Below are 27039 nucleotides of genomic sequence, written 5' to 3'. Positions count from 1 at the left end.
CGGTTTTTTTCTTTCATACAAACAAGAAATTACTGAGAAAACCCATATATATATATATATATATATATATATATATATATATATATATATATAAGAAGTGATGTTGCCCTCCATACTTTAATAATTTAAAGGTGCTATTCCACCTAGACATTTTTCCCAACACCGTTGTATATGTGCTAAACGGATTCCTGTTTAATAATAATTTCTTGTTCACAACCTTAATTTGTTCCCTCTGCACTGCTCTGCTCTAAATGAGAGCGGCTGTAGGAGGTCAGACTGCTGTGATGTAATACAGAGGAGATGACTTCGGAAGAATGGAGACACTCTGTTTCTAAGCATCTCTAGTACATCAAGAAACTTTTTAATTTAGTTTGTAAGCGACAAGGGGCATTGAGAATAAGAAATAAGGCAGATATATTTATTTTACGTCTCTTTACATGATGCGGCACTGATCTGGTGATGTTTTATGAGACACCCAAGCTGAAAGAGCACCTTTCAGTGTTATGCGAGACGTATTTAATTAATTTCCGGATTTAATTGGAAATACCCTAGTTATCGATCGCTTAATAATAAGATATCTACATTTCTATCCAAACTAAAATGTTTGCTAGGTAATATGTTATGGTAATATATGCACTCAAACCTCTGATGGTCTACCAAAACCAACTGGACACAATGTTTTTTTGTGATATGCAAATAAGAAAGTGAAACCTTGTTCCAAATTTCATTTTTTTTTTACAAATAATCCTCCCAGAGATTTCACATTCATTCATTTACAGCCTTGAATGTTATGCAAAACAGATCAACAATTTGCATAAACCAGAGGAAGGTAATATTTGCCTTAAGAGGACAAATTCTAATGAAGTGTTTAAACACCTGTACAATGCAGGTGTTCAAAACACAGCCACTTTTCTTACTTAAAAAGATTTACTTAAGAATGAATAAATACACCCAAAAAGATGAAGTCACTGGATAGTAATCCCATCCAACTTCCAATGTCCCTATTTCCCATTTCACTTGGGACTCATCTTAAACAAATAATGTTTTGTAGCAAACAATATAAAACATCATTGCCTTGTGGGATGTCCTCGGTTAAAATAGCCCTACACCAGTGGGGTTAATCTTTTAGGGCCTCTTATAAGGCACATTACCAGCATCCACCATAACATCACACACATTTTCCATTGCTATGTTATAATTTAAAACTTGGAAAACAAAGAAACCTTGACCAAAAAATAAAATTAACAAAATAAATTAATTACTTATTTTTAATGGTTTCATTTCTTAAATATATTTAAACCCACAAAGTGAAATGGCACATTGACAATGTTTAGCATATTCAAGTTATTTGATTAAATTACTAGTTGCTAGCTTGTGGCTTCTCTTCTCTTTCAAATAATGATATTTTGAAGGTATTTAGAAGCAAAGGAGCAGTCACCAACAAAGTGGAGCAGTAGCTTTACAAAAAAGGGAGGAATAACTAAATGGGGAGTAAAATTCATGCAGCTCATGGGAAAGGGAAGTGAAAATAGCTGCTCCCGTCGAATTCCTATAAGGACAGGTCGAATGCATCCTATAAACATTAGGATTGCCCTCAGCTGAATCACAACGCAACAAAATGGCCCCTTAATTCCTGAAAGGATATAGAGAGTGGTAGGTGCAGAGGGTCCGGGTTCGATGACGTTTAACCATATCTGTTTAATATACTAAGTATGTTCTAAAAGCAGCACGTTCCATCGATGAGAGATTAGTTTTAAGATGTTGAGTTTAGTCTTCCTTAGAAGAACAAAGCGTTGTTTCACTCTGAAATTGCGAAGCACATCTCGCCGCAGACAGTTATTGATTGCATCCCACACTTGCTGTTCAGTACAACCTGTGCTTAATATCTGAACACGGCCCTTCACATAACGCATTCAATGAGCTGGCACACCACGGATTAACCATAGAAGTGCATAGGCACATTTCCCCCTTCCGGTGTTGACCTGGTAAGCAGTAGTAATGTCCTTGGGTCTGGCACCCCATTGGATTGTAGGATGCCCTACGACATATATGTTAATTATACAGAAGTTGCAAGTTATTTGAAAAGAATAATTAGTTGATTAGGGCTCCCATTGGTGTAAAGGCCCACCTCAGTTGGTGGAGGTGACAAGTATGACTCCTCATGAAGATATTTCACTATGGTAGAAGCATTTCATCCCTATAGCCGTCCCCTTTTTTCCTGTGAACTCTTGGGCCACCCATGATAACATACATGTTGATAAATGCTTTAACCATAATTTACATTTGACAAACCCTAGTTGTAGAATGTTTATTTATCCAGAAGTGTGTGTTCTTTGTGTCATTTTTCCCAACCATGTGGCACATCCGGCACTATTGTTATCACCCATCCAGAGGCTGGCTGGAGGCAATGGGAGCTGTCATGGCCGACAGCTGTTTACGTTACCATTCTCATTCAGTGTTTATAATCTTACTATTTTTTTCTCTTTCCTGCATTAATCACATATTTCTTTAACTGCTTTCAGGCCCTTTTAATCATATCAAATCCAGCCTGCTCGGCTCAACATCTGATTCAAACCTGAACAAATACAGCACCATCAACAAAATCCCCCAACTTACCTTAAACTTTACAGACATAAAAAATGAAAAAAAGGCCTCATCCCCACCATCTTCCGAGAAAACCATTATAGCACCCAAAGTTAAGGAAAGAACCCACAACGTTACAGAAAAAGTTACACAGGTAAGCCTGATCAGAGGGCCCTTGGGAGGTTGGAAAACATTTGGCATTATTATTGGAAGCGAGGACTAAGTTCTTGTACCAAATCTAATATAAGTGGGTGGCAAGATGACTGCATTACCTTGGGGTGTTTTTATTACATATCTTATATCTACATCACTTTTTGTGTATTTTTTTAAATCAAAATATTGGTTCTTTTTTTAGTCTTGTAGTAATATACTTTGGTTGTGTTGTGGATACATTGCCGATTATAAGAAAGGCAACCGCTTCTCACAGATGCACATGAAATGTGTGTTTGACCTTAATTACTTGGTTTGTGATAAATAAAATTTGTTTCCGTCAGCAAACATATATTGTTTCTGTCACCAGTCATATTGCCCAATACTTCAAATGCAAAGTTCACAATTCTTTTATATATAAATTCTCTGATGTAGAAATGATAAAATAACCTCTTGATGGGAAATATGAATATTACCTTTTGTATCTCAAAAAAACTCATATAAAAATGTCCAAAGTGCTCATCCAAAAACAGACAGTGAGATCCAAGAGAACCGTTTCTTAACTGACTGAGGGCAAATCCTTCAGTTCATCCGAAGGGCAAACATGTGATGCCAGGGCTTCCCTTACATTCGGACAAGATGCAGATGCATTCCCTGATAAACCGGTCAGGGTCACCTTGAGCAGTGCACCTACTTCTGCAGACCCTGTCCAGAAATTGGATACATAACTTATATAAAATACACACGAGAGACAACTTAGCCAACACACCCATGTTCCAGATAAGTGGAAACGAGTAGTACATTGTAAACTACAAACATATTTAAGGATGTAATCCATTGTAGGAAGTATAAAGTAGCGAGGGATGAATGTTAACGAGACAAGGCGGTTTTGCAGAAGGCAATGTGTGATAAAACAAAGCGTAAACCCCTTGTGTGTAATTATTCTGAATCTGACATACAAACTCAGCTTGAGTTGTAGTTGATGATCTTTCCTGCCCAAAAACAGGGATACTCAAGGTCAGTAAGAGCTCAGTAGGAAGAAGCGATAGCAGCGTGTGAGACAGTAGATACAATCGTGCTGAAATATTGTACCAAACAGAAAGGGTGTTCTCATTCTTCCATCATTAAGCTACATATGGATGAGTATAATTGTAATAGGTACAATTATCTTTTAATTATAACCTTATGGGTATAGTCACCTCTAAGATCTGCCATTTAGTAGTAAGTTGTATATGTATATATTTAACTAGTAAACGTTCATTAAAACCAGTAAAAGTGTTTATATATAGCAACATATTTTCTATTAGACTTGTGCATTCGGATTATTAGGCACATTTGTCAATTTCGTTAGTTCACACGAATGTCCAAAAACAAGGAACAAATGAAGGAGAAAGCTCTGAATTTTGTTACTCTTGGGCAAACCTTAAACTTTATTTCAGTGGCTGAATTGGTTTATGTCACTACAAGTATTAAACTCTATAGTTAATATAGACACAGAATATCAATTCTAGTGCTAGGTGGCAGTCTTTACTGTATGTAACATCCTACGACATTAACGTATATCAGCATAAAATAACAATTAAGATTGAGGCAGCCATGGGAAAGCAATGTAATCATTTTCTAGAAATAGAATGTAGAGCAATTCCATTCACCCACAATGAATACTTTCTTTAAATTCTGAAAATTACTTTTTAGAAAATACATTATCCATATATCTTTGTACATTAATGTGGCCCATTGCCATTTTCATGAATTACAATATTTATATTTTATTTTCAAACTTTTTGCTCATTTACGAAATTGTCTTATTTAAGAAAAAACTGATAAGAAATTTAATGAAAAAAAACATTTTTTGAGTAGTTAGCACTAGCTGGTAGACCTAGGACCAGATTTAGCATAAGAGGACCAGATTTGGCATAAGAGGACCAGATTTGGCATAAGGGGATAGAATGTACCCTTTGGTGAATGGAACCATTTGGTCCATCTGGTCTACCCAGTTTTCCTGATGTAGAGATTCAGACCTTAATCAGTCTTTGGTCTTTCCCCATACATGTTTAAATTGTTAGGTTTTAGTTAGATATCCCTGTATTATACTATCTGTACAAATAATACTCACATTACATAATAAAAAATGGGAAAACCCATGATTTCTCATGGTCTGACCAGCACAGAAATGTAGAAACCTCGGTTGACGTGAATCATCTTGGAAATCAGCATTGTCAATCAAAGTTCTTCAAATGCTCTCGTATTGCCAACATTCACAGAGTGAAACATGACGGTGACTGACAGCTTTATGCACTAAGCACTTCTGTGAGTTTTAGTGAGCTAACGTCTGTCACACAGTGTCCCAAATCATTAAAAATGACATCTGCTCGGTGGACAAAGTGTAGTGCGGTTTGTGAATAACAATACACCTGAGTGACTAATGAAATGACTTATTATACTGAGTCTTTCGATGCTAATTCCTAAAACCAGAGACACGTATCAGAGAATAACTTTTCCTTCCATCCAGGGCAAATATGATTGATGGAAGACTGTGGATGTGCGGCTGAATTGTGTCTCAAATGAATTTCACAGTTCCATGCAAACATGCTCTTTCATTTTCTTCTGGGCTCCGAATGTGACAGTTCTTTAAACACGACAATTAATTCAACAAATGTAGAAAGTTCTCATTAAAGTTGTCATGTTAATGAATTAAATATGGATTCTAATTAGCATATTGTCACTAGCAGCTGACACATTTCAATGAAAGATTTTTGTACTAAATTTCCTAGAAGACGGCGATTTGCTTAGTAGAACCTTTAGTGTAATGTTACTCTTGATATTCTTAAATGTTCTATATATAACATCAAATATATATTTTTGCAAGATACCTTCATGTTCGAATGGGATGCAAGATTTGGTTAATTAGAGGTTTGTTCACTTATCAATATCTAGAACTTTTTAAAAGTTTATTGTGCTAAAAAAAAATACAAATATTTGACTTTTATAGTCTGAAAAGACTATATAATGAGCCTTCACAAAACAATACTATTACATCTTAAAGAAACCAGCCTGCCAAGAGCCAACTTTTCAATCAAAAGCAGTATTCGGCCAGTTCCGACTTCCATCAGGTTGTGTTATGTATATAAAATATGCCATTACTTTATGTAATAACATAAATAACTATGGTTGGGTTTGTAGCTGCATTGACCAATAAACTCAGCAATCCCCTGTAGGTGCTGATATCAAGAAAAAAGATCATTAGGGTCCTAGCCTTTCTACATCCACACGCCCCATTGTATATATATTTGAGATAGTTTTAATAAAAATTCAAAGAACGTATGCATTAAATGATATTGGAACCACAAGGGAAAGGCCAGCCATTAATGGAAAGCTCAATATAATGATAACTTTTCACACAGTAAAGAATAATTAAACAAGCTAATTAATGAAAATATTACCTTATGTCCTGTCTCATAAATCAACACCTCAACCAGTCAAACCAGTTAAAAAAGTCACAACGGTAAATTGTTAAGAACTTTGTTAGTCCAGTGGTATTCCAGTGTGGTTTGTGGCCATACCGTTTCTCGACTAGCATTTAGTTTTTAGGGACAACTTTCAATGGTGTCAACTTTTATTATATCAAAAGCAATACAGAAAACCTACGTAGATGAGTCTTTGTGGAGGAAAAAAATCTGGGTTAGTTGGAAATTAATTAGGTCACTGGGAGAAGATCGTGGAGAATGAATGAGAGGGCAATAGATTAATGGCATATTAAATAAAATAATTGCACATGAGCATAGAACAACAAAATATTTAGTTATGGGTTAAATTTGTCTAGTTACAAGGGTGAACTTGAATCAAATGTAGAAAATCTTCTGTAAAGTTTTTTAATGTGAAGGGAATCCAATATTTCGTCCAGTGTCTTTGGTACTGAAACTTTTAATCATTTTGATGTCAAATGTCTGTCTCACTTGGTTATCTTTAAAGCTCCATTCGAGTTCTTTTGATTGGTTGAGATATAGAAGCATATATGGTGGATGAATTAGGCCTTGTTTGGTGTGGGTTGGGTGGAAATTTTAGCTGTAAAAGATAGCTCTGCCTGTTCCCTCACCCCTTACTTGTTCCAATAAGGCATATTGTATTGGTTTTGCTTCTCATAACTAGCGTCTGTTATCTATTCACAGGTTCTGTCCCTGGGAGCTGATGTCTTACCAGAATACAAACTCCAGGCACCTCGTATCAACAAGTTTACTATATTGCACTATAGCCCTTTTAAAGCAGTATGGGACTGGTTAATTTTGTTACTTGTTATTTATACGGCCATCTTCACCCCTTACTCAGCTGCCTTTTTACTCAATGACAGAGAAGAAGAGAAAAGACGCGAATGTGGATATTCCTGCAACCCCCTGAATGTTGTTGACTTAATTGTAGATATTATGTTTCTTATCGATATTCTCATAAACTTCCGAACCACTTACGTAAATCAGAATGAAGAAGTCGTCAGCGATCCTGCGAGGATCGCAATTCACTACTTTAAAGGCTGGTTCCTGATTGACATGGTCGCAGCAATACCCTTTGATCTTCTTATTTTTGGATCTGGCTCAGACGAGGTGGGTGCTTTTCCAGGTATTATTTATTATTTTTACATTTTATTTTTCCAGTTCCTTGTAGGATTCCATATTTAATTTTGTGTCTTTTATCAAAACGTTATTATCATTAAGTTGATACCAGTTCCCACTTTTATTTGCTTGTAAAAGAATATTAATTTATTAATTTATACACAAGAAAATACAATATTAAAGTTCTGGTCCAAAGAGCTATATTGTTTTTTTTTAATAAGATGTGTGTAGCTTTACATTTACTAACATTGCTACAGAATGGACCAAGTTCTGCCGTTATAAATATAATTTTTCATGTTCCTTTATCATCAGCCAAGGATAATGGATAACAGATGTAATAAATGATTTTATTTTGGAGGCGGAATTGTTAGTGTTAAAAATGACTCCGTTACAGGCGTTACCTGGCTGTATAAACTCATAGAAGAGGATCTGTTAATAAACTTATAACAGTAAGCATCATGTACTAAGCATCTTGATTAAGCAATTGACTTACGTTTGTCAGTTTATGATCCCTGCATTCTACTGGGTTGCACTTTATGTAGATTGTAAAGAAAAAAATACAGAATCGAAGTCATTTCTGTAAAAAAGATGGGCTTTGTTTTCTGACGGCATGAATACTGTTGCTTAACAGTTATCTGGGTCAGAGTGGTGAAGGTGAACTGATAGTACCAGGTGTGAAAAGCTACTGTAGTCAAACTATTTCCAAGCAGGCTCCACAAACCTCAGATTCTTCTACAATTTGCACTCTGAGATCATCTCATGTTCTCAAATTGTACAATGCTTAACTGGTGAAGAATTTATGTTAACGATACAAATTACACTGTTTGCTGGATCGTAACCGTTTTGCTGAATGAAGCATCACAAAATGCCAATAGAGCAAGCTACTAGAAAAAAAAAGATGTAATTCCCGAAGCTCTGTTAATAAAAAAAAAATGGATATCTGTTTATTAATGGAAACTAAATTAATATTATGTGTAGATCTGTTTCCTAAAATGATTAAAGAAACCTGAGGCTGGACCAAAGGCAACTGTTCTTATAACTGATTATGCAAAGCGATAATTATTTTAAGGTTGGTTGTAAATCATGAAATGAATATGTCTCGAGGGTTGATTTCTGGCTGTATGGCAGGGTATAATTATAGGACAAATTTGTATTTGATTTACTTTGTAGCTGCTGTGCTTAACATTCAGAATTTGAAATAATACGCAAATTCAATAGAAAAATAACCATTTTAATTTTAAAAAATAATAATAATGTTTTCTGCCTATGGAAAATGCTGAAGGGATTTCCATATTTCCTGCCTGGAACATTTTCATAGTTAAGATCTTAAACATACTTAATGACATCACACAAATATACCATTAAAATAACATTTTACATTAGGGCATCTTGGGTTCACCATCAAACAGTCCAAAAATGAATAACAAGATTTTGGGTCTATAATCTAAATTTCCAACAGGGTCTCCTTTCATAGGGAGAGACGAAGGGAAAAACAAAGTTAGAGCATGGAGAAGGAAAGAGGGTAATGGGGGGGGGGTCAATGGGATTAAAGATGAAAGAGGGGCAAGATTGGGCCCGTCTCAACTAGATGAAATTGACCCAGTTGCGAATGAGAAACATTTGTAGCCAATAAGGAAGGGTTTGTGCGGGGTCGCTAAAGTAGAATAGGTAAGCAGTGAAGCTGTACTAGAACATAAATAGAATGCATAGCCTAATAATGAGACTAACATCGACCCAATGAGTAGATCCAAATAAAATATTTCTGTGACCAATAAGGCAGGACCTCTTAATAGTGAACTAGTCTACAACTATGTGTCCGCCTCAAGACCAGGTGTGGCGCGGCCGTGGGGTATATGGCTACGCTCAAGTAGCAAGCTGTCATGGTAAGGAGATGGTCTGTAAAGTGAAGGTTAATGTAATAACCCTGTGGTTCTATCTTTAACTACAACAATATTCAGAATTTTCACCATAGTTATTATAGAAACACTGTGGTAGAATGCTGATGAGATGTATGCCGTAAATCTGTTTAAAGGGTATACAATAATTTATATAGCATTCTTGTTTCTGGCGTTTTAATGAGATATTATGATTACCAAAAACAGCTAACAGAACAAGAATCCAACAATGTTATTACTGTTCCTTCGTATCTTCGATGCCAACTCCCGTGAGATTGGCTCTTCCTTCATCGTTAGAACTGAAATATTCTAGTAACTAAAATGTAGACACGGGGACAATCTTCACAACATGAACAAAATGCTTCTAGTGAATAACCTGACATAAGCAAAAAATGCTTCCATCTTGTGGGTCCTTGTTTCTTGTCAAGGTTGACAAAGATAGTCTAAAATGTCTGTATTCGATGGCGCAATAAAAGGTCATGGAAATCATGGAGTCCATTGTGTTACAATTTCTTTCCCTCTGTCTACATGTTTTGTAGTCTCTTACAAGGTGTTGTACTTTCTATAGAAACGACCTTGTATTTTAATATTAGCCTGTGTCATGTTGTAAGGTGAAGCTGTTTAGATATTAGTGAATAATTGTAGATGCTGGGGAACTGATATAATTGTGAAACATGTTAAAGATCGATGTGTGGAGGTAAAATTAGCAGGGATTATTCCTGGTGGAAAACAATTTAATCAGAAGGCTAATTGGGATGACATTTGCTGTCTTGATTAGGAACGGCCATCTTCTTCCCTGCTGGGAGTCCGACAGAAAACTCTGCCATTTAATTCCGGGGAGGTTCATGCATGGGCACCTTGGATGCAACATGTATGAATAATAAAAAAACTTTCACTTTTAAATTAAATTTTTTAGTCTTTAGATTAACTTATTAATTAAATCTATATTACCTCTTATACGAATGGTTAAAACAAAACAATTCATCCTTCTTAGGATATGTAAGCTGTAAGTTCTGTTATTCAAAAGTATGCTTATTGGACTAGCTGAGTAGCAATGAGGTGAAAGAAATATAACCCAGCCAATTGTGAAGGGCCGCTCCCAACATTATTATTTGGCCGGAAAGGCCGAGTCCGCCTTCTATAACGATCGTCGCCCAAAACCTTACAAACTGCTGTGTACAGCATATAGATACATATGTTCTTCACTTTCAAAACTCATCTTGAATTTATGCCTGAAAGGTTAATGTTCCATTAATTGCTTTCTTGCGCTTGCAGCTTTTGTAAATTGCATTGTTTCCCATTTTTCTCCTTAACCAGTGCTTGAACAAAATATACACGCATGACCCTTACCCTCTTTCCTCATTCTCTAGCATGATGTGAATTAGGACATGCAAAAGCAGCAGGAGTTCTAGAATGTCAGCTAAATGTTAGTGCTAAATATGCACACTACGGCGTTTACCCTATCATTAAAAAATGGAAATCCTTTTTTTTGTTCTGCCTAGAAATTGGTCGATTAAAAACATCAGTTTTGCTTTTTATAGCTGTGAAGAATAATTTAACACAGGTTCTTCGGGGGACTAAGAGTGTAAAAAAAAAAATAGTGGATTTATTAGGCAACATTTGTAACCAAAAAAATAAAGAAAAGGGTATTTGTTGGATGTCAAATATTTAATATTTGTGTTTTTCTAGTAATGGTTCAATATTGACATCTGTTAAATTTTTGTCATTCTTTTATTTTTTCCTGCAATTCCTTTTAGTTCTATGGAGATGTTTAAAATGTTGAGTCTTATGATGAATAAATACTGGTTTATTTGCCGTGAAATGAGAAATACATAATCTTGCCACAATGGGGGGAGGGGCAGAATTCCTTTTTCTGTTATACAGTAATAACTGTATGTATTTATTTTACAGACTACCACGCTTATTGGACTCCTAAAGACCGCAAGGTTACTACGGCTTGTAAGAGTCGCAAGGAAGTTGGACCGATATTCAGAATATGGTGCTGCTGTTCTTATGCTGCTAATGTGCATCTTCGCACTAATCGCTCACTGGCTCGCTTGCATTTGGTACGCGATTGGCAATGTAGAACGGCCTTACTTAATTCATAAGATTAGCTGGTTGGATGCCTTGGGAGATCAGATAAAGAAACCTTACAATTACAGTGACCCCAGTTCTGGACCTTCCATCAAGGACAAATATGTCACGGCACTTTACTTCACCTTCAGCAGCCTCACAAGCGTTGGTTTTGGAAATGTATCCCCCAACACCAACTCCGAAAAAATCTTCTCCATTTGTGTCATGTTGATTGGCTGTAAGTAGATCATCGCCATTCTATGTTTTATGTGCTCTTTATGCAGATGAATTAATACATTCAATCTTTTTCGCGACACTAATAACTTGTTCATTATGAGAAAACTTGTTTCTGGATCAACTGGATAGGAACGTGATTGTGATGACCCAAAGTCCTTTTCCATCAGTACAGTCCTAGCTCCATAGTGTCCATTAAATTAAGTTATAGATTACAGATGGATTGCCGAAATGATGGTTTATTCAATAATCTAAGGGTTTTTTTTATGAAAGCTGAACATTTCAACTCCCTAATTTCACTATTTAATAATAAAGGCCAACTCTAGTAGGTTCTCCTGCAGGACGGGCTGAGCTAGAGAATGCGTTATTACAACGGTGAGATGATATCCTTGGGATATGGAATATCTTTAAAAAAAGGTTTCACTTCATCTTTTCTCAGCCTTACTAAGTTATTCAGAAGTTAGTCACTGAATGATTTCTCTTCCTTTGCAAGCTCATAAACGATTATTTTTCCCCGATGTTCGACTTAATTTACCTTTAAATCAATGAATAACGTTTGATGAATTACCTTCTAGAAGCAAATTGAACGGTTACCTTAGTCATTATTATAAACACAGTTAATTCTTTAGTTCATCCTAAAAAATGGTTGATCTGAAAACAATTTGTATTGTATACTTCGTCTCTGGTTGTATTTCATGTGCTTCCCATGGTATCCAGCCTTGATAATTGTATATTAAGCTAAAGACGTTGATCTATAATTTCCTCCACCGAGTCCTCTAAACCAAGTGCTAATTAGGTCAGGGAGCCTTACAAGGTCTGGGTGTCAGCGGCAGCATCTCGCAATGATTGATAAACCATAGCGGAGGGATCATTTGTATGATCTATCAGGGGAGTGTCATATATGCATCACAAAAAAATACTATTAATTAGAAAAAAAAATGTCATATAATAACGATAAATCCCAGATATAACCTGATAGGATTGTATTTTTTTTTACATGACATAAACTGGTTTAATCTAGACAAATAAATGCATTTATGAAAATCGTAAAATGTTAACTATTGATTACTGTGTTTTTTTTTTATTTTCTTTTTTAATCCAGCATTAATGTATGCAAGTATTTTTGGAAATGTATCTGCAATAATCCAAAGATTATATTCAGGAACTGCACGGTACCACATGCAAATGCTTAGAGTGAAAGAATTCATAAGATTCCATCAAATTCCTAATCCTTTACGTCAGAGGTTAGAAGAGTATTTTCAACACGCGTGGACTTACACCAACGGAATTGACATGAATATGGTATGACACCTACTTTTTAATGCATACAGTCAACAGTATTGGGTCTTGTGTAAACACAGTAGGGTAGAATAGCATACAACATATGTGCACGTGAGAGAAATATGAAAAATAACTTTTAAATAATTTTTTAGTGCTGTGGTATATGGTGGCTCTTTATAAATCAATACATTGTAATAATAAATAATAATATGGAACACGGATATACCGTATTTCCCCAAGTATAAGACAATCCCTTGTATAAGACCCCTATTTTGGGGGGCCGAAATAAAAAAAAATATATATATATTTTACATAAAGTTATTGTACTGGCTGCCTGGGCATGATATGAGTGTGATTGATGTTAGCTGCTAGCAACTGTTAGCAATCGCACTCCTATCATGCCACCACTGTATAAGACGCACCCGATTTTTAGACCCCAAATTTTTCTAAAAAAGGGGTGTCTTATACATGGGGAAATACGGTAATTTGCTACACAAACCTTATATGTAGATGCCAATATGTTTTTGTGTGCTGGTAACCTTAGATATACTGGGAACTTGCAATGTGCTAAAATGCATTCTCTGTTTTGTTTTTTTTCTCTCATACTGATTTAACCTTGAAGTGTCATTGAAAAGAATGTACCAAATAATACATGAGTCTGGATAAGTCATACATCAAACTGGAATCTAGATAGATACTGTAGCGATAATATAATCATCAGAAACAGGACATCATCTTTCCTTGCTACTATTTCAAAGGGCAGCAACCTTGTTTTTTGAAGTCATAAATCTCATGAGCTTTGAATCAGTAGAAGCAACAGCACAATAAAAGTTCAGCTTTGATGGTTATAATACCATTCCGCTGCTGTATTCTTTGCAGATCTAGGACAATGTGCTACCCTGTACATGTCATCATGTCATTGTCTTAAAAAAAAAACCACCTAATCAGATGATTATATATAAAAATCATATATATATATATATATATATATATATATATATATATATATATATATATTTAAATAACTGTATACTATATGACCAAAAATATATGAACACCTGACCATCACACCTATATGAACCTGTTGGACATCCCATTCCAAAACCATGGGCATTAATATGGATTTGCCCTCCCCTTGGAGATATAACAACTTCCACTCTTCAGGGAAGGCTTTCCACAAGATTTTGGAGAGTTTTGGTGGGACATTTATCCAGTAAAGCATTTGTTAGGTCAGGCACTGATGTTGGACAAGAAGGCCTGGCTTGCAATCTCCATTCCAGTTGAACCCAAAGGTGTTCGATGGGGTTGAGACACCAGCAAAGGCCTAGGGCCTACATATCCCCACACTGCATATCTGGAGATCATTGGGATCTGGTTCACACAGTGGCCTTACCTCTATTGGATTACGGACATCTTTTTTTTTTTACACAGTGGCAAAAAAAAATGATTAACTCACAATTCCAAAAACAGCAAGGACATTTCTGTAACTAAGGATACCAATCTGGTAATGATATTTAAACGTACGTTAGCCTTGCTATTTTGCGAGCTAGACAAGTCCTTGCTTTGTACGCTGGAATATAAAAGGGCTTTCCCCAAACTGTTCCCAAAAAATTGGAAGCATAGCTTTGTCCAAAATGTCTTTTTATGCTGTAGCATTAACATTACCCTTTACTGGAACAAAGGGGTCCAAACCCAGAAAAATAACCCCAGACTCTTATCTATTCTCCACTAAATGTCTCCAAACATCTGCCAAACACAGATTCGCCCATCAGACTTCTAGATAGTGAAGCTGGATTCATCACTCCAGAGAACATGTTTCCACTGCTCCAGAGGCTTGTGGAGGTGTGCTTTACACTCCTGTGAATAGTGATCTTAGTGAATAGTATGTGCAGCTGCTCAGCCATGGAAACCCATTTTATGAAGCTCCCGACACACAGTGCTTGTGTTGATTTAGCAGGGCAGAGATTTCACGAACAGACTGAGCTCTTTTGTACACTGCCAATGATTGTCTATGGAGATGGCTGCCTATGGGCTTGATATTATACACCTAAACTGAATATTTGGGAGGGGTGTCCACATTTGGTCATATAGTATATATGAATATACTGTATATATATACAGCACTGTGTAAAAGTTTAGGCAGGTATGAAAGAAAATGCTGTCAAGTATGAATGCTTTCAAAAACAGTATGTTAATCAAAAATGTTAATAGTTTATTTTTTTCATTTAACAAAACGAAAAGTGAGTAAACAGAACAAAAATGTAAATCAAATAAATATTTGATGTGATCCCCCTTTGCCTTCAAAACAGAACTTTAATTACATACATATATATATATAAATATATATATATATATATATATATATATATATATATATATATTGGTATATAGATTATATATATTTTTTTTTTATTTATTTAATTGGCCAGCATGCATGTTACATTTGCTAATACACTGTAGATACGTGTGATTATTTTGTTATTAATTATATGATTTTATAATGTACTTATGACAAATTTATCTCTTTTGTGCCTGCCTCAAACCTTAATTCATGGAATCTCCACACCCGCGGGTAAGAACAGGAGGTATTTTAAACAAATTTTTCCTTATGCTATATTAAAAATAGTTTTTTGTTTTTTTTTTAATACTAGGCTTTTCAGATTCTCTCATTGCATGATTTCATTGAAAATCTGAAATTTAGATAAAATATTTTGTGATTGATTTAGTAAATAAATGCGGTGCAGATATGTAGAGAATACTTTTGCTAATGTGTGTCCACCAAAATATTTGGAAAGAGCTCTAGCTTATTAAAAAATAAAAAGTCAAACTTTCAGGCAATTTACCCTTATTTCAATAGTTTTAACACAAGAATTACAGAGATGCTTTTAATATATTTTATGATTTCCATTCAACACATTGGTTCAGTCTAGAGTTACATGAGTACAGGTTATATTTATAAAGCCCAGAAAAATAAATTAATGTCATCTGCCATCAATCATTTTAATTTTGTATTTATCTGACAATTTGGATGTGTCGGTTTCTTTCTTGTTTTCAAACAATATTGCCTAGAATATATATATATATATATATATATATATATATATATATATATATATATATATATATATAAAATATTTTATACATATAAAGGAGCATTTTAGTATATACCTGTCTAAGGAATGTTGCCGACATTTTAAAAGAAGACATGCTCTTTATTGGAAACCCTACAATTCAAAGAATTTTCAACCCCCAAAATATTTTACTTTTCATTTATTCTTTGCCTATGCACCACAGTACGGATGATAATTATACTTTCATACATTGTGTAGAAGTCATATATTATTATATAAAATATTATTCCTTTTAATCAATGATTTTTGGTGAAATCATGTAGTGCATGTCTATATAACAGCATTCCAACCATCGTGCATTAAACAGTGATTTGCATGCAACTTTCAATATTTCCCTATGCATGAAATACCATATTTAGCTACATGGAACATGGAAATACTTATTTTTACAAGGTTTGATTATCAGGGTCTTTTGGTTAGCACTAACAGAGATAGTATCCTCCAAAAATATTCAGAAAATAAAATTACTGCCACGTGGTGTCGACACATTGCGGTGTAGACTGTTCCTAAAAAAACTGGGGGCTATTCATTTAAAAATAATGGTGCAGTGTTTGAAAAGTAGCCCAATCACCATAGCAACCTGGTGGTGGGATTATTCCGTTGTTTTCTGTGGTGATAAGAATACTTTCAAACTTTGCACCAGATTAACATCTAATACAAATCCAAACTTGTTTTTTTTTTTTTATTCATACGTAACTGCCTAACTAGAAACATATTTATATTAAGATGTACAGTTTTAGATTACTTTCTGTCCAGTATTTGATATTATAACAAGATTGACAAGGTTTCACTTTGTAGGGGGTAACTTTTCACCCGTACATTGTGGTAGCCAATTGGCTAGGAAATGTATGAGTGAAGTTGAATATAATCTAAAATAACCCTAATAAACCAGCATAGAGATGAAAAATACAAAACATGGCTGCTGGGTGGGCTGCGGTCACATGCGCAAATGTTTTTTACATGTAGATTTTGATACCACTGAAGTGTAGAATTATAGCAACATTTTACTTCTACTGAACAACTAAGCTGTGTCCTGGCTTGGTGTGGTTTCATTGAGTTGCACCCAAGCTGTGTTTTGTACCACGCCACCACATATCATGTGATATAGGCCAAACTGGTGAACTGATAGCAATGTATAGCAGGGGCAGGCCAAATGTCACTATGGATAACATGACACCCCCATGCCTTGCCGTCTATGTGGTTATGCCACTTCATTACAAATACAGATAAAACCAAAGACACAGAAATTAAATCCAGTGTAAAAAGCATATTTTTGGCTACACAAAAGAAAATGTAATTATGAATGTCATATTTTACTAAACATTGGAGCACATTATATTCAGCATTTTGTAAAGCCATTGAAATTGTAGATATTGTGGAATCCTTATATAATTAGCTATTGTTCGGAATGCATTGTTATTGTAACGCTGTACAAATTACCAGGAAAAATCCTTCTACGACGACAGAATTGATAAAGCTCAGTGAGAATGAGGCTTCGGATTGTACAAAAAAAATGCATGTTGATCTAGACCTTCTGCATGCAAACACACATTTTTAATTGATGACCATGGAACAGTAAAATAAAGATGAGAGTCGGAGACATGGAATGGTGATGAGGTGGGGTGCATGAAGATATTGAAGAGGTATGTGGGCCAGGAGGGGTGTTGAACTAGTCCTCCTCCTAAAGACTGTGCATAATAAAATAATCCATGAACAGGTTGTAGGTAAGTCTGTGGTGGAAAGCAGCCTTCTCCTTTCTGAAGGCCAGGTGGTTTCTGGCAAACCACAAAATGCCCTTTACCCTGTACATTGGGTACAAAGAGTGCTTGTTCCTTGGAAAAGTCTATCAAGTACCAAATGATAAGACAGGTGCTTTCAGAGATCCCAGCAAATCTCGTGCAAAAGATCACTTTCACAACAAGTGAAAGGATGTCTCCTCTGCCATTAGACACTGTGAGAAGTACTTATATCTGCAGGGCCTCCTTCATATGCCAAGATGTTCTTAGGAGAGCTCTCCCTGAATGGCTATTCATGCAATGTCATTGTGTCTGTTGGTCACCCTGCTTAATGCCACATTTCTAAAGACTTTTATTGCTTTGGTAGCATGGAGCTCTGAAATAATATCAATAGTGTCCTTGGATCTGAGCTTGTGTATAATACAGGGAGTCCACTGCCTCAGTTTAACTCTCTTCAGTCGGTGCTCCCTCACCACTTACATTCATTGAGAAATCCAAAACACATACTTTTCATACTTTTTCCGAGAGACAGTCTACTTTTTTTCTCCTGATCCTATTTACCCCTTAGGACCTTTTTTTCTGAAAAGTTCAGTATGTTGAGTGGGTGTAGGACCCTATAAAGTGCATATAAAGAGCAGAAATAATGTTGATCAACTACACTTTTTAAATAAAATATACTACTGACCTGAAAAGTTTCAGTAAAGCCCTGTCCCCAGGCCACTTCCAAAACAAGAGTGTCCCTCCGACCATTTCAGATGTTGCAAGGAATGGCACAGCGAACTTGCTTTGATGAAATTCAGTAAATTAAGGTGACATTTTCTTTTTCTTAATGAGGTTTACGTAAGTGTCATAAAGACAAATTGCATCCTGAATAAAATAACTACAATGTTAATGTTACATACGTAATTATTTATCCATGCATAGCAACACATAAATAGAAGCATCTTGAGACATTATTCTTTTTTATTGTAGTTAATTGGTAGTCTACATTAATCTTTTAGTTCTGAAAGGCTGTTTTTATTGTTTAAATACATGTAATAAGAGAGTGTGCTAATTGCCAGCATAATTTAAGAACTCTAGGAAAGAAGGCATTTTAAAATATTCAGTAATCTGTGCTAAAGAATTAACAACCCCAGATATATGGTGGGCTAAGATGGTCAATTTCCATGACCAACAATGTCCATGGTCAAAAGCATAGAAGCAAACACATAAATATCAATACACTAAATTACACTAAACATAATAATCAATAAAGAAACAATAAAAGTTATCAATTCTTTTGGTACATAACAATGTATGATGGCTTGCAGTTCCTATACCTGATTATGAATCATACAATTAACACAACCTTCATTGGCAGGTGCTACACATGGGCGCTTCTCCTACTTATCACTGCCAAATACTGAGCACCCGAATGCTCCAGTTGGTGGAATTTTCCATCTAAATATTCCTGTTGCTTACTGTGTAAAGGTGGAATATTAAGGATTGCAAACAATCTGGAGTGTAATAGCCCCCATTTTAATCTCTCTAGGCATACATCTATGAATTAGTATTAGTATTAGTATTAAAATATTAGTGCCCTATTTTCTTTACTTTTAATGTTTTTATTCACAAAGAAATTCCTCAATGGGTTCTCATAGATCAATGAACAGTAACATCTTTTCAGGTCTAATGCTTTATTTTAAATGCACGCCTTCAACCCTTCATGCTTTAGGAAAATATTTAAAAACTATTTTGCATGTTAACCTGTCTAGCAGGCCAGGCCTGGACTGGCCACCTGGCACAGCAAGCACATGCCTCATGTAGGGCCACATACAGCAGCTCCAGTAGCTGATCTGGTCTAAAGGTAGGCTAGATACGTGCGGCCACAAGTACGTCATTGGGGGGGGTGGTAGCTTTAAAGTGCTAGGGCCCCCTAGTCATGCCCAGTCTGGTCCTATGGCCAGCATGTCATTAGGATGGATGGTTACTCACTGGGTTCAGTCCTAAACCCTGGACATTGGAGTATGCAAATGGTGCAAGACCCAGAGATGCCAGAAAATAAACTGAAAGGATGGTATAAGAGATATAACAAACATGTTTTATATCCTCTTTAAAAGTATGTCCTCATCTGATCATAAACGTTTGTTGAGATCAAGATGGCAGTCAAGATGCAAATTTGATATACTTAGGATACTGTTTTGTTTTTATCCAGTTACCATGGTAACAAGTGAAATAGTCAAAGTAGCAAGGCTAACGTACGTTTAAATATCATTACCAGATTGGTATCCTTAGTTACAGAAATGTCCTTGCTGTTTTTGGAATTGTGAGTTAATAATTTTTTTTTGCCACTGTGTAAAAAAAAAAAAGATGTCCGTAATCCAATAGAGGTAAGGCCACTGTATGAACCAGATCCCAATGATCTCCAGAAATGCAGTGTGGGGATATGTAGGCCCTAGGCCTTGGCTGGTGTCACAAATTTCAACCCACCCATTTGGCTGCCATTATAAAAATAATCTTTTGGCCCTGGGTGAAGATTAAAACAAGAGAAAATGTAATACATGTCCAATGCTCATCTCAGGCACAGTGACTGAGTGAATATGTTTATTGAGACATGATCATAAGCTTGGTGTGGGTGACCATGACATAACCCACAAGAAATGGTTCAGATCCATGTGGACCATGTCTAGATTACCTTATTAATTTTAGAGTTTTCAAAAAAAAAAAATCAGATGTGTCTGAAATAAACTTATTGAAGAGCAGGAAATATGTATGACCTTGCCTTATGGTTAAGCACAAATCTTCATTAACATTTACCCAAAGAGGATGCAAAAGTTGAAAGTTCGTCTTTCAATGCAGTTGAGCTGGTTTCATATTTGCATCAAAAACTGCAAAGAGCTTTCTCTAACCCTACCACGCTGGCTGGTTTATGGCTTAGCACTGATGAGGGTCTTGCCCAGTCACAAAATGATGATAGCAAAGTTTTAAGAACAAAAGTCAATAGAGAGAAGTAAGAGTTCATGCTCTTCGGACACTGGGAACGGTGTTCCAACCAACTGGCAGAGCTACAGACTTCATCAAGATCCTGGGAGTCTGTTTTGGATGAGGGGGCACAGCCTTGAAAAGCTAGGAAGGTCAATTGAACAAGGCAAGCAGATGATTGGAATGCAGAGCCTCAGGGACCTTATCGAGGGGGAAGTTCTGTGCAATTAAATTCTTCCTCTGCTGCAGTATGTGGCTCAGACGTTGGCCGCCTTAACCACATTGAGTCAATAAATCATAAGGATAGCCTTCATCTGGGGCTCCAAAATAGAGCACACAGTTGTGTACAACAACCCTTCCAAGGGTAGCAAAGGAGTGGCCAATACACATTGCTGAGTGCATCCTTTGTGCACACCTGTATGTGTAGGACTCAGAGAGACCTGAACTCTGTGTCTCGCTTTTAGTTACTCCACCTCTGAAGGAGCTACAAATGGGAAAGCTCCATCTATTACAACTGGCATACACCCTGGTTTTACCTGGATGTTAGCAGGTTTGTGAGGGAACAACAACTGGAGGGAGTTAAGCCAGACTTGCGGCACTCTCGCGTGATCAGAGCCAAGGCCATTATGAAACAGATTCCAGGGCTTCTCAATGCCACAGCAGAAAATATTCAAACTAATGCGATATCGAGCAGGCTAACCAATAGACATAGGAGCATGACATGGATAGCTTTTAAAGGAGGCCCTAAGGACATTTATGCATGTTAGGGGGCTGTGCAGATACAGACACTGCCCAGAGTGCATCACAGCAAGAGAGACTTCACTTCATTTGTTCTGGCAGTGTCCTTTTGCACAGGCGTTCTTGAGATTCCTGAAAAATAGCTCAAAGACTCTGTGGAAAGGAAGTATTTCTCCTATCGTTCAGTTTTGTATGGACTCTTTCCAGGAACTCACATGAATGGTGTCATTGAAGAATCTTGGCACTTAATGTGTTGTTTAAAGGATGCTTTGTGGTTTGCTAGGAACCGCCGGATACTGAGTAGGAAACATGTCACTGTCCAAGACTATTGCAGACTAATCATCGGCTTGCTCAAGTTCTGACTCGGTTCTTGATCCCCCTCGGCGTTTTGGAGCTTTTCCTTTCTCACATGTATTCACTTGATTTTAACCAAACTATGGGAGTAATGGGAGCTTTAGTCTAACAGTAGTAGTAGTAGTAGTTGCTGCCTAGCTGATACTGATAAGAAGGTAGGAGTGACAAAAAAAATCCTTTAATCCCCTTCTACATTTTTGGAATAGTACCATTATTATTTGTTGGCAAGGATTTTCTCCCGAGGCATAAGGATCTGTTTTTAATAATTTCAATGTGGGGAACCTTATATTCAGAGTGAAATGTAGGACATGGCATGTGAGCCAATATGAAGACATACTAGGGCTTCATAGGTTATTCAAATGCATTATGTTGAACTTGAATCTGTCAGTTCACCTTATTTTTTCTATTGAAATCAGACTGGGAAGCCTAGGCTGGATAAAACATCTAGTATGTCAAAGACATTTGCATCACGTATATTAAAAATATTAGTAGTGGAGCCTAGTAAATGAACTACTGGAGCAGTGTCTTTTTAATGTATGATCAGCACGTCTAAATAGAACTACGCATATAGATAGGAAGACATATAGATAGATCATAAATGCATAATCTATTACCCTTATTGATTGTCCGTCATATGAATACCAAATTACATCCTAACTTTTTTTCTTAAACATCCTCAGTTAAGATAAAAGTGTTTCTTTGTGCAGTTTGTTCTTCTCCCATTTCATTATCCTATCCTACTCATTACTCAGATGGTTTTATTTAATTATTTTTGACTGGTTAGATTATCTAGCCTAGAAAGATTGATCTGAGTGCAAGTTTCCACCAAGTTGAGCCTCTGAGACGAGTTCTTACAGAACCTAATGGGGAATGAGCTTGAGAGATCTTTGGAAAAGTCTAATCCCTTGTGGGATCATTTGCACTTCATTGAGGTCTAACCCATCTCATCATTATATTACCCAAAACAAGTAATACAGTATATAGGGCATCCAATATATCCCCCAGGCATAAATTGTCGACTGCTTTCACCAGAAATGCTCCATAGGTAGGGACTGCACATTTCTATTCTATTCTATTGTTTTAATTATGATATTTTTAAGTAGCCCTGTTTACTGGGTGACCATTGTGACTAATGGTAAAAACACTCTCATTGATCTATATGTACTACACTAGCTAAAGCTTTTGGTTCGTTAACTGGTCAAATTTTTACGTAGACAGCTGAAACTAACAAGCTGTATAATCTCTTGAGGGAAAAAAGATTATTTATTATGTGTTCTGAACAAGTTGGGTTAAAACAAAGAAAAAAATAATGGATTTTTAAATATAATTGTACATCTGCTATTTTAACCTCTTAATGACAAAGCCTGTACATGTACAGGCTCAAAATGCATTATTTTCAATGGGTTAAGGGACCGCCCATTGTCCTTAAGGGGTTAAGGGATCTTTATCCACAATAATAATTACACATACAACAATGTGTGGTCATCTGTCAAAAGTTCTACATTTTTAACATATGTTTTTTAACATATTCATTTTTTGGTAACTTGTTTTTAATGCTGCACAGTTTATGCAAATCTAAAATATGTTGAGTGCTACAATAATAAAAAAAAAATAAAAAAATATCTGCTTTAATGCTCACATGGAAAAATCAACAAAAAGTTTATTTTAAAACAAAATCTTGAAGGCCAGTCTACTAGCCCAAGCAGCCTCACCAATGATGAATGCATATTACGGCACTAAGTAAGTACATTAATATGCATTTTTATTAGCGAAGAAAAAAAGAATACTAACCTTCTCAAGATACTACAGCTCTAGAACTGCGGGTACCATTTACCCTTTCTTGACTGATTACACCTTATACATTTAAGGAATAAATATGCCATTTAAACGCTCCCTGAAGCACATCCCATTTCTGCAAATTTAAAGATATGTTTTCAAAATTCAAACTCATTAATTTCCCTTTAATATAAATTCATACCTCAAGGCACCCAATTGTATCGGAGTAAAAGTTCAAGAATAAAAATCTCATAAGATCATGTTCTAACAGTCTAGATATTACACGTATATAGATTTGTATATTGTTTTCTCCCTGAAGCCCAAGGTGTCTTGTACTTCCCTTAACAAATGAAAAACTTGTGCTCTAAAGTTGTAAGGCCACAGTAGAAGCTTCTGAGGCTGCACTCGTGATAGGGAGAGACTAAGGGAGCTCTGGATCGTCTAGGTCCTTCCTCTTCCGAAGAGGTGACCCACTGAAGTCTTCACAGACCACTCTCCCCCAGCAAAAAAACTCAGTTTTCCGTGAAAAAAACCTTATCAGTAATTCCGTCAAAAACACTTGTGCACAAAAATTACTAAAATGTACCCCTCCACCCACCAGCCATGGGATAGAGCACATTTAGGGGAGGGAAACAAAATGAAAGGTGCAGGTAGAAGGGTGCAGATGCATTTGGTGCACCTATCAACCCAATCAATTATGTGAAATGGTTTCCCTAGACAATCACATCACAATTGGTCTGGCAGAACGAACTAGAAGGCTCTGAATGTACCCCCGGCTTCTTTAACCTGGTTAGCCTTAAGGCCAGAGGACCAGTCTTCCCTCTCTCACAAGTACGCAAATGATCTTAGCCAGAAGGTTGAGATCTATATGTGTATTAACACGATACATTTGCTTTAGATCCATACATGGTAGGCTACCCAGACCCATAGAATTCCCAGGTATGCTTATTGCATGAGAACTAGGTTCCAGCAGTGGTTTCATGTACTATTTAGCAAAATCACATGCATATATGGACATGTATAGAAGTAATCCTGCTCATTATTCAAAATTAATTTTAAGAATTGTAGGTGGAGATAAGCAGAAAAAAAGTTACATTACTTTTCTATTCATTACCCGCTGTTACATGGACTCCCTCATTTGCATGTACCTGATATCTTATGCATAGCTATGTATAAAGTAGCTTACTTATGCAAAGACGGGATCCTGTATAGCATATGTGCATTTAATTTTGCTAAATCGAATATAAAAAACCCAAATAGACTATGTATAACATTCTACATTAATATTTGACAGTGATATAATTTTTTATAGATTTTTTAATAGACTTTTATTGGTATAGATTCTCATACTATGGGCGTGTTTGTCTTTTAGATGTTATTTAACCTAAATAAATGCTTTGTTTGAGGCTATTACTGTATGTTTGTATTTATTTCCAGGTCTTAAAGGGTTTTCCAGAATGCCTACAAGCTGATATCTGTCTGCACCTCAACCAGACTTTGCTACAGAATTGCAAAGCCTTTCAAGGGGCAAGTAAAGGATGCCTGAGAGCCTTAGCTATGAAGTTTAAAACGACCCATGCGCCTCCGGGTGATACCCTTGTTCATTCGGGAGATATTCTCACTGCTCTCTATTTTCTGTCAAGGGGTTCCATTGAGATCCTTAAGGATGATATTGTTGTAGCTATTTTAGGTAAGTATATCTTATAACTGACTATTGTTTACATAGAGTTGATTGAATTGATCTACAAAGTCAACAGGTCTCACTAGGTTCTTCTTTTAAACGTCCTATTTAAAGCATTTCAAGAAAAATGTTCCTGGAACTTTCCATCAATGCCACCATTGCATTAATATCGATAGTTTAGAAACTTGTTACAACCATGCATTTATATTTCCAATGTTACACTAATTATGTAATTCTTTCAAATTCATGGGAAGCATGAAACACCCTAGTTATGATGTCTTCAACAGTTGGTGGCTTTGCCAGTCTTCTACTAAAGTCCATGAAGAGAGAGTTAGGAGACTCACACCCTTAAATAACAGAGTCAATGATGCCAATGGTTGCCAAAGAGGATTTACATTGACATTTTCAGTTCTGTAAAATTTTATTTATTATTAGGTATGTTGCAGAGGGCTGCAAAATACTGCTAATGTGCCAATATTTCCTATGGTTTTTCATTTCATTTATCCATAGAGCTCTCTCATAACACATTAGACATACAGGCATTAGAGGACCCAGGTATCACGAATCTAGAAGACGTTTGCTATTTTGAGAAGCCCAGTTGCATTCTCACAGTTTAATTAGTTCCTTCGCACGTCTGGTGAAGTCATTCTGCAGTTTGGCAGACAGATCTTGGCTGAAGTCAACTTAGATAACATTTGATTGTTAATGCACTTAGGCAAACATTTCAAGAAACTTTAATGGTGTATAAATTCAATATATACTATATAGTGAATAAAGAAGACAAAAAAGCAAATCCAAATTCTGTTACATAAAACGAATCCCCCTAAACTGCATCAGTGAGGTATTAATTATCATTTATAGAATTTTAGTCACAGTTATACCATGGCTTCTAAATAAATTCATGTTAACATTATATGCTATTTATTTTCTTTCTTTTTACTTGTTTTACTTTAATTAATCTATTTTTTGACTGGATAATAATAGATCAGGGAGAAGCAGTAGCTATAGCATTCTAGCACTAAATTTCAGTAAGGTATTTGACGCTGACCCCCATAGAAGACTTGATAAATTGCATTGTTTGGGATTGGGTGTTAAAATGAATGGCTAAGGCAATGGTTGAGTGACAGGAGACAGAAAGGTGTAGTTAATGATGTATATTCAGAGGAAGGACCTGTTACTAGCGGGGTGCTAGTGCTAGGATCTGTATTGGGAACTGTGCTTTTTAATATTTTTATTAGCGATTTTACAAAAAGATTATAATGATAAGGTATTTTTTTTGCAGATGATACAAAGGTCTGCAACAGGGTAGGCATTCCTAGTGGAACAAGCCAAATGGCAAGTGATTTAAGTAAATTAGAAGAATGGTCTAGTGTGGCAGCTGCAGTTTAATGTTGATAAGTGTAAAATAATGCACTTGGAACGTAAATATCCCAAGGTAGAATATAACATCGTCAGTGACAACAGAAGTAGATCTCTGATCAGACCTCACCTAGAGTATTGTGTACAGTTCTGGAGACCCAATTTCCAGAAGAGACATTTTGGAGAGAGTTCAAGCCAAAATGATGAAAGGTTTGCAAGATAAAAAATATCAGAAAAGACTAAGGGAGCTTAATATGTATAGATCGAAGGAATAAAGAGATATGTGAAAGAAACATTTTAATGCATCAAGGGATTTAACAAATTACAGGAGGATAGTTTATTTCAAAGGATGAGAAATGTTTTACTTTACAGAGAACGTGGGAGATATGGGCAGACTAGAAGGGCCGAATGGTTCTTATCAGCCATCAAATTCTTTCAATTTTTATTTTACATCTTTATTTAATTTCATTACACAAAAATGTA

General features: G+C 35.9%; 1 protein-coding gene across 1 annotated transcript in view; it reads left to right on the top strand.

The window, feature by feature from the left end:
• KCNH7 (potassium voltage-gated channel subfamily H member 7) overlaps nt 1-27039 on the top strand; it is a 112975-nt gene that overhangs the window by 73953 nt on the left and 11983 nt on the right. The window contains exons 6-10 of the mRNA XM_053470469.1: nt 2523-2737; nt 6903-7328; nt 11144-11543; nt 12642-12841; nt 24954-25206. Of these exons, the coding sequence (XP_053326444.1) occupies nt 2523-2737; nt 6903-7328; nt 11144-11543; nt 12642-12841; nt 24954-25206 (1494 nt within the window). The remainder of the gene's footprint in view (nt 1-2522; nt 2738-6902; nt 7329-11143; nt 11544-12641; nt 12842-24953; nt 25207-27039) is intronic.

The sequence above is a fragment of the Spea bombifrons genome, chromosome 7, assembly GCF_027358695.1.
Source record: "Spea bombifrons isolate aSpeBom1 chromosome 7, aSpeBom1.2.pri, whole genome shotgun sequence".
NCBI classification, from domain to species: domain Eukaryota; kingdom Metazoa; phylum Chordata; class Amphibia; order Anura; family Pelobatidae; genus Spea; species Spea bombifrons.
Note: the sequence above shows the minus strand (reverse complement) of the source record. Positions and strands in the feature narration are given on the sequence as shown.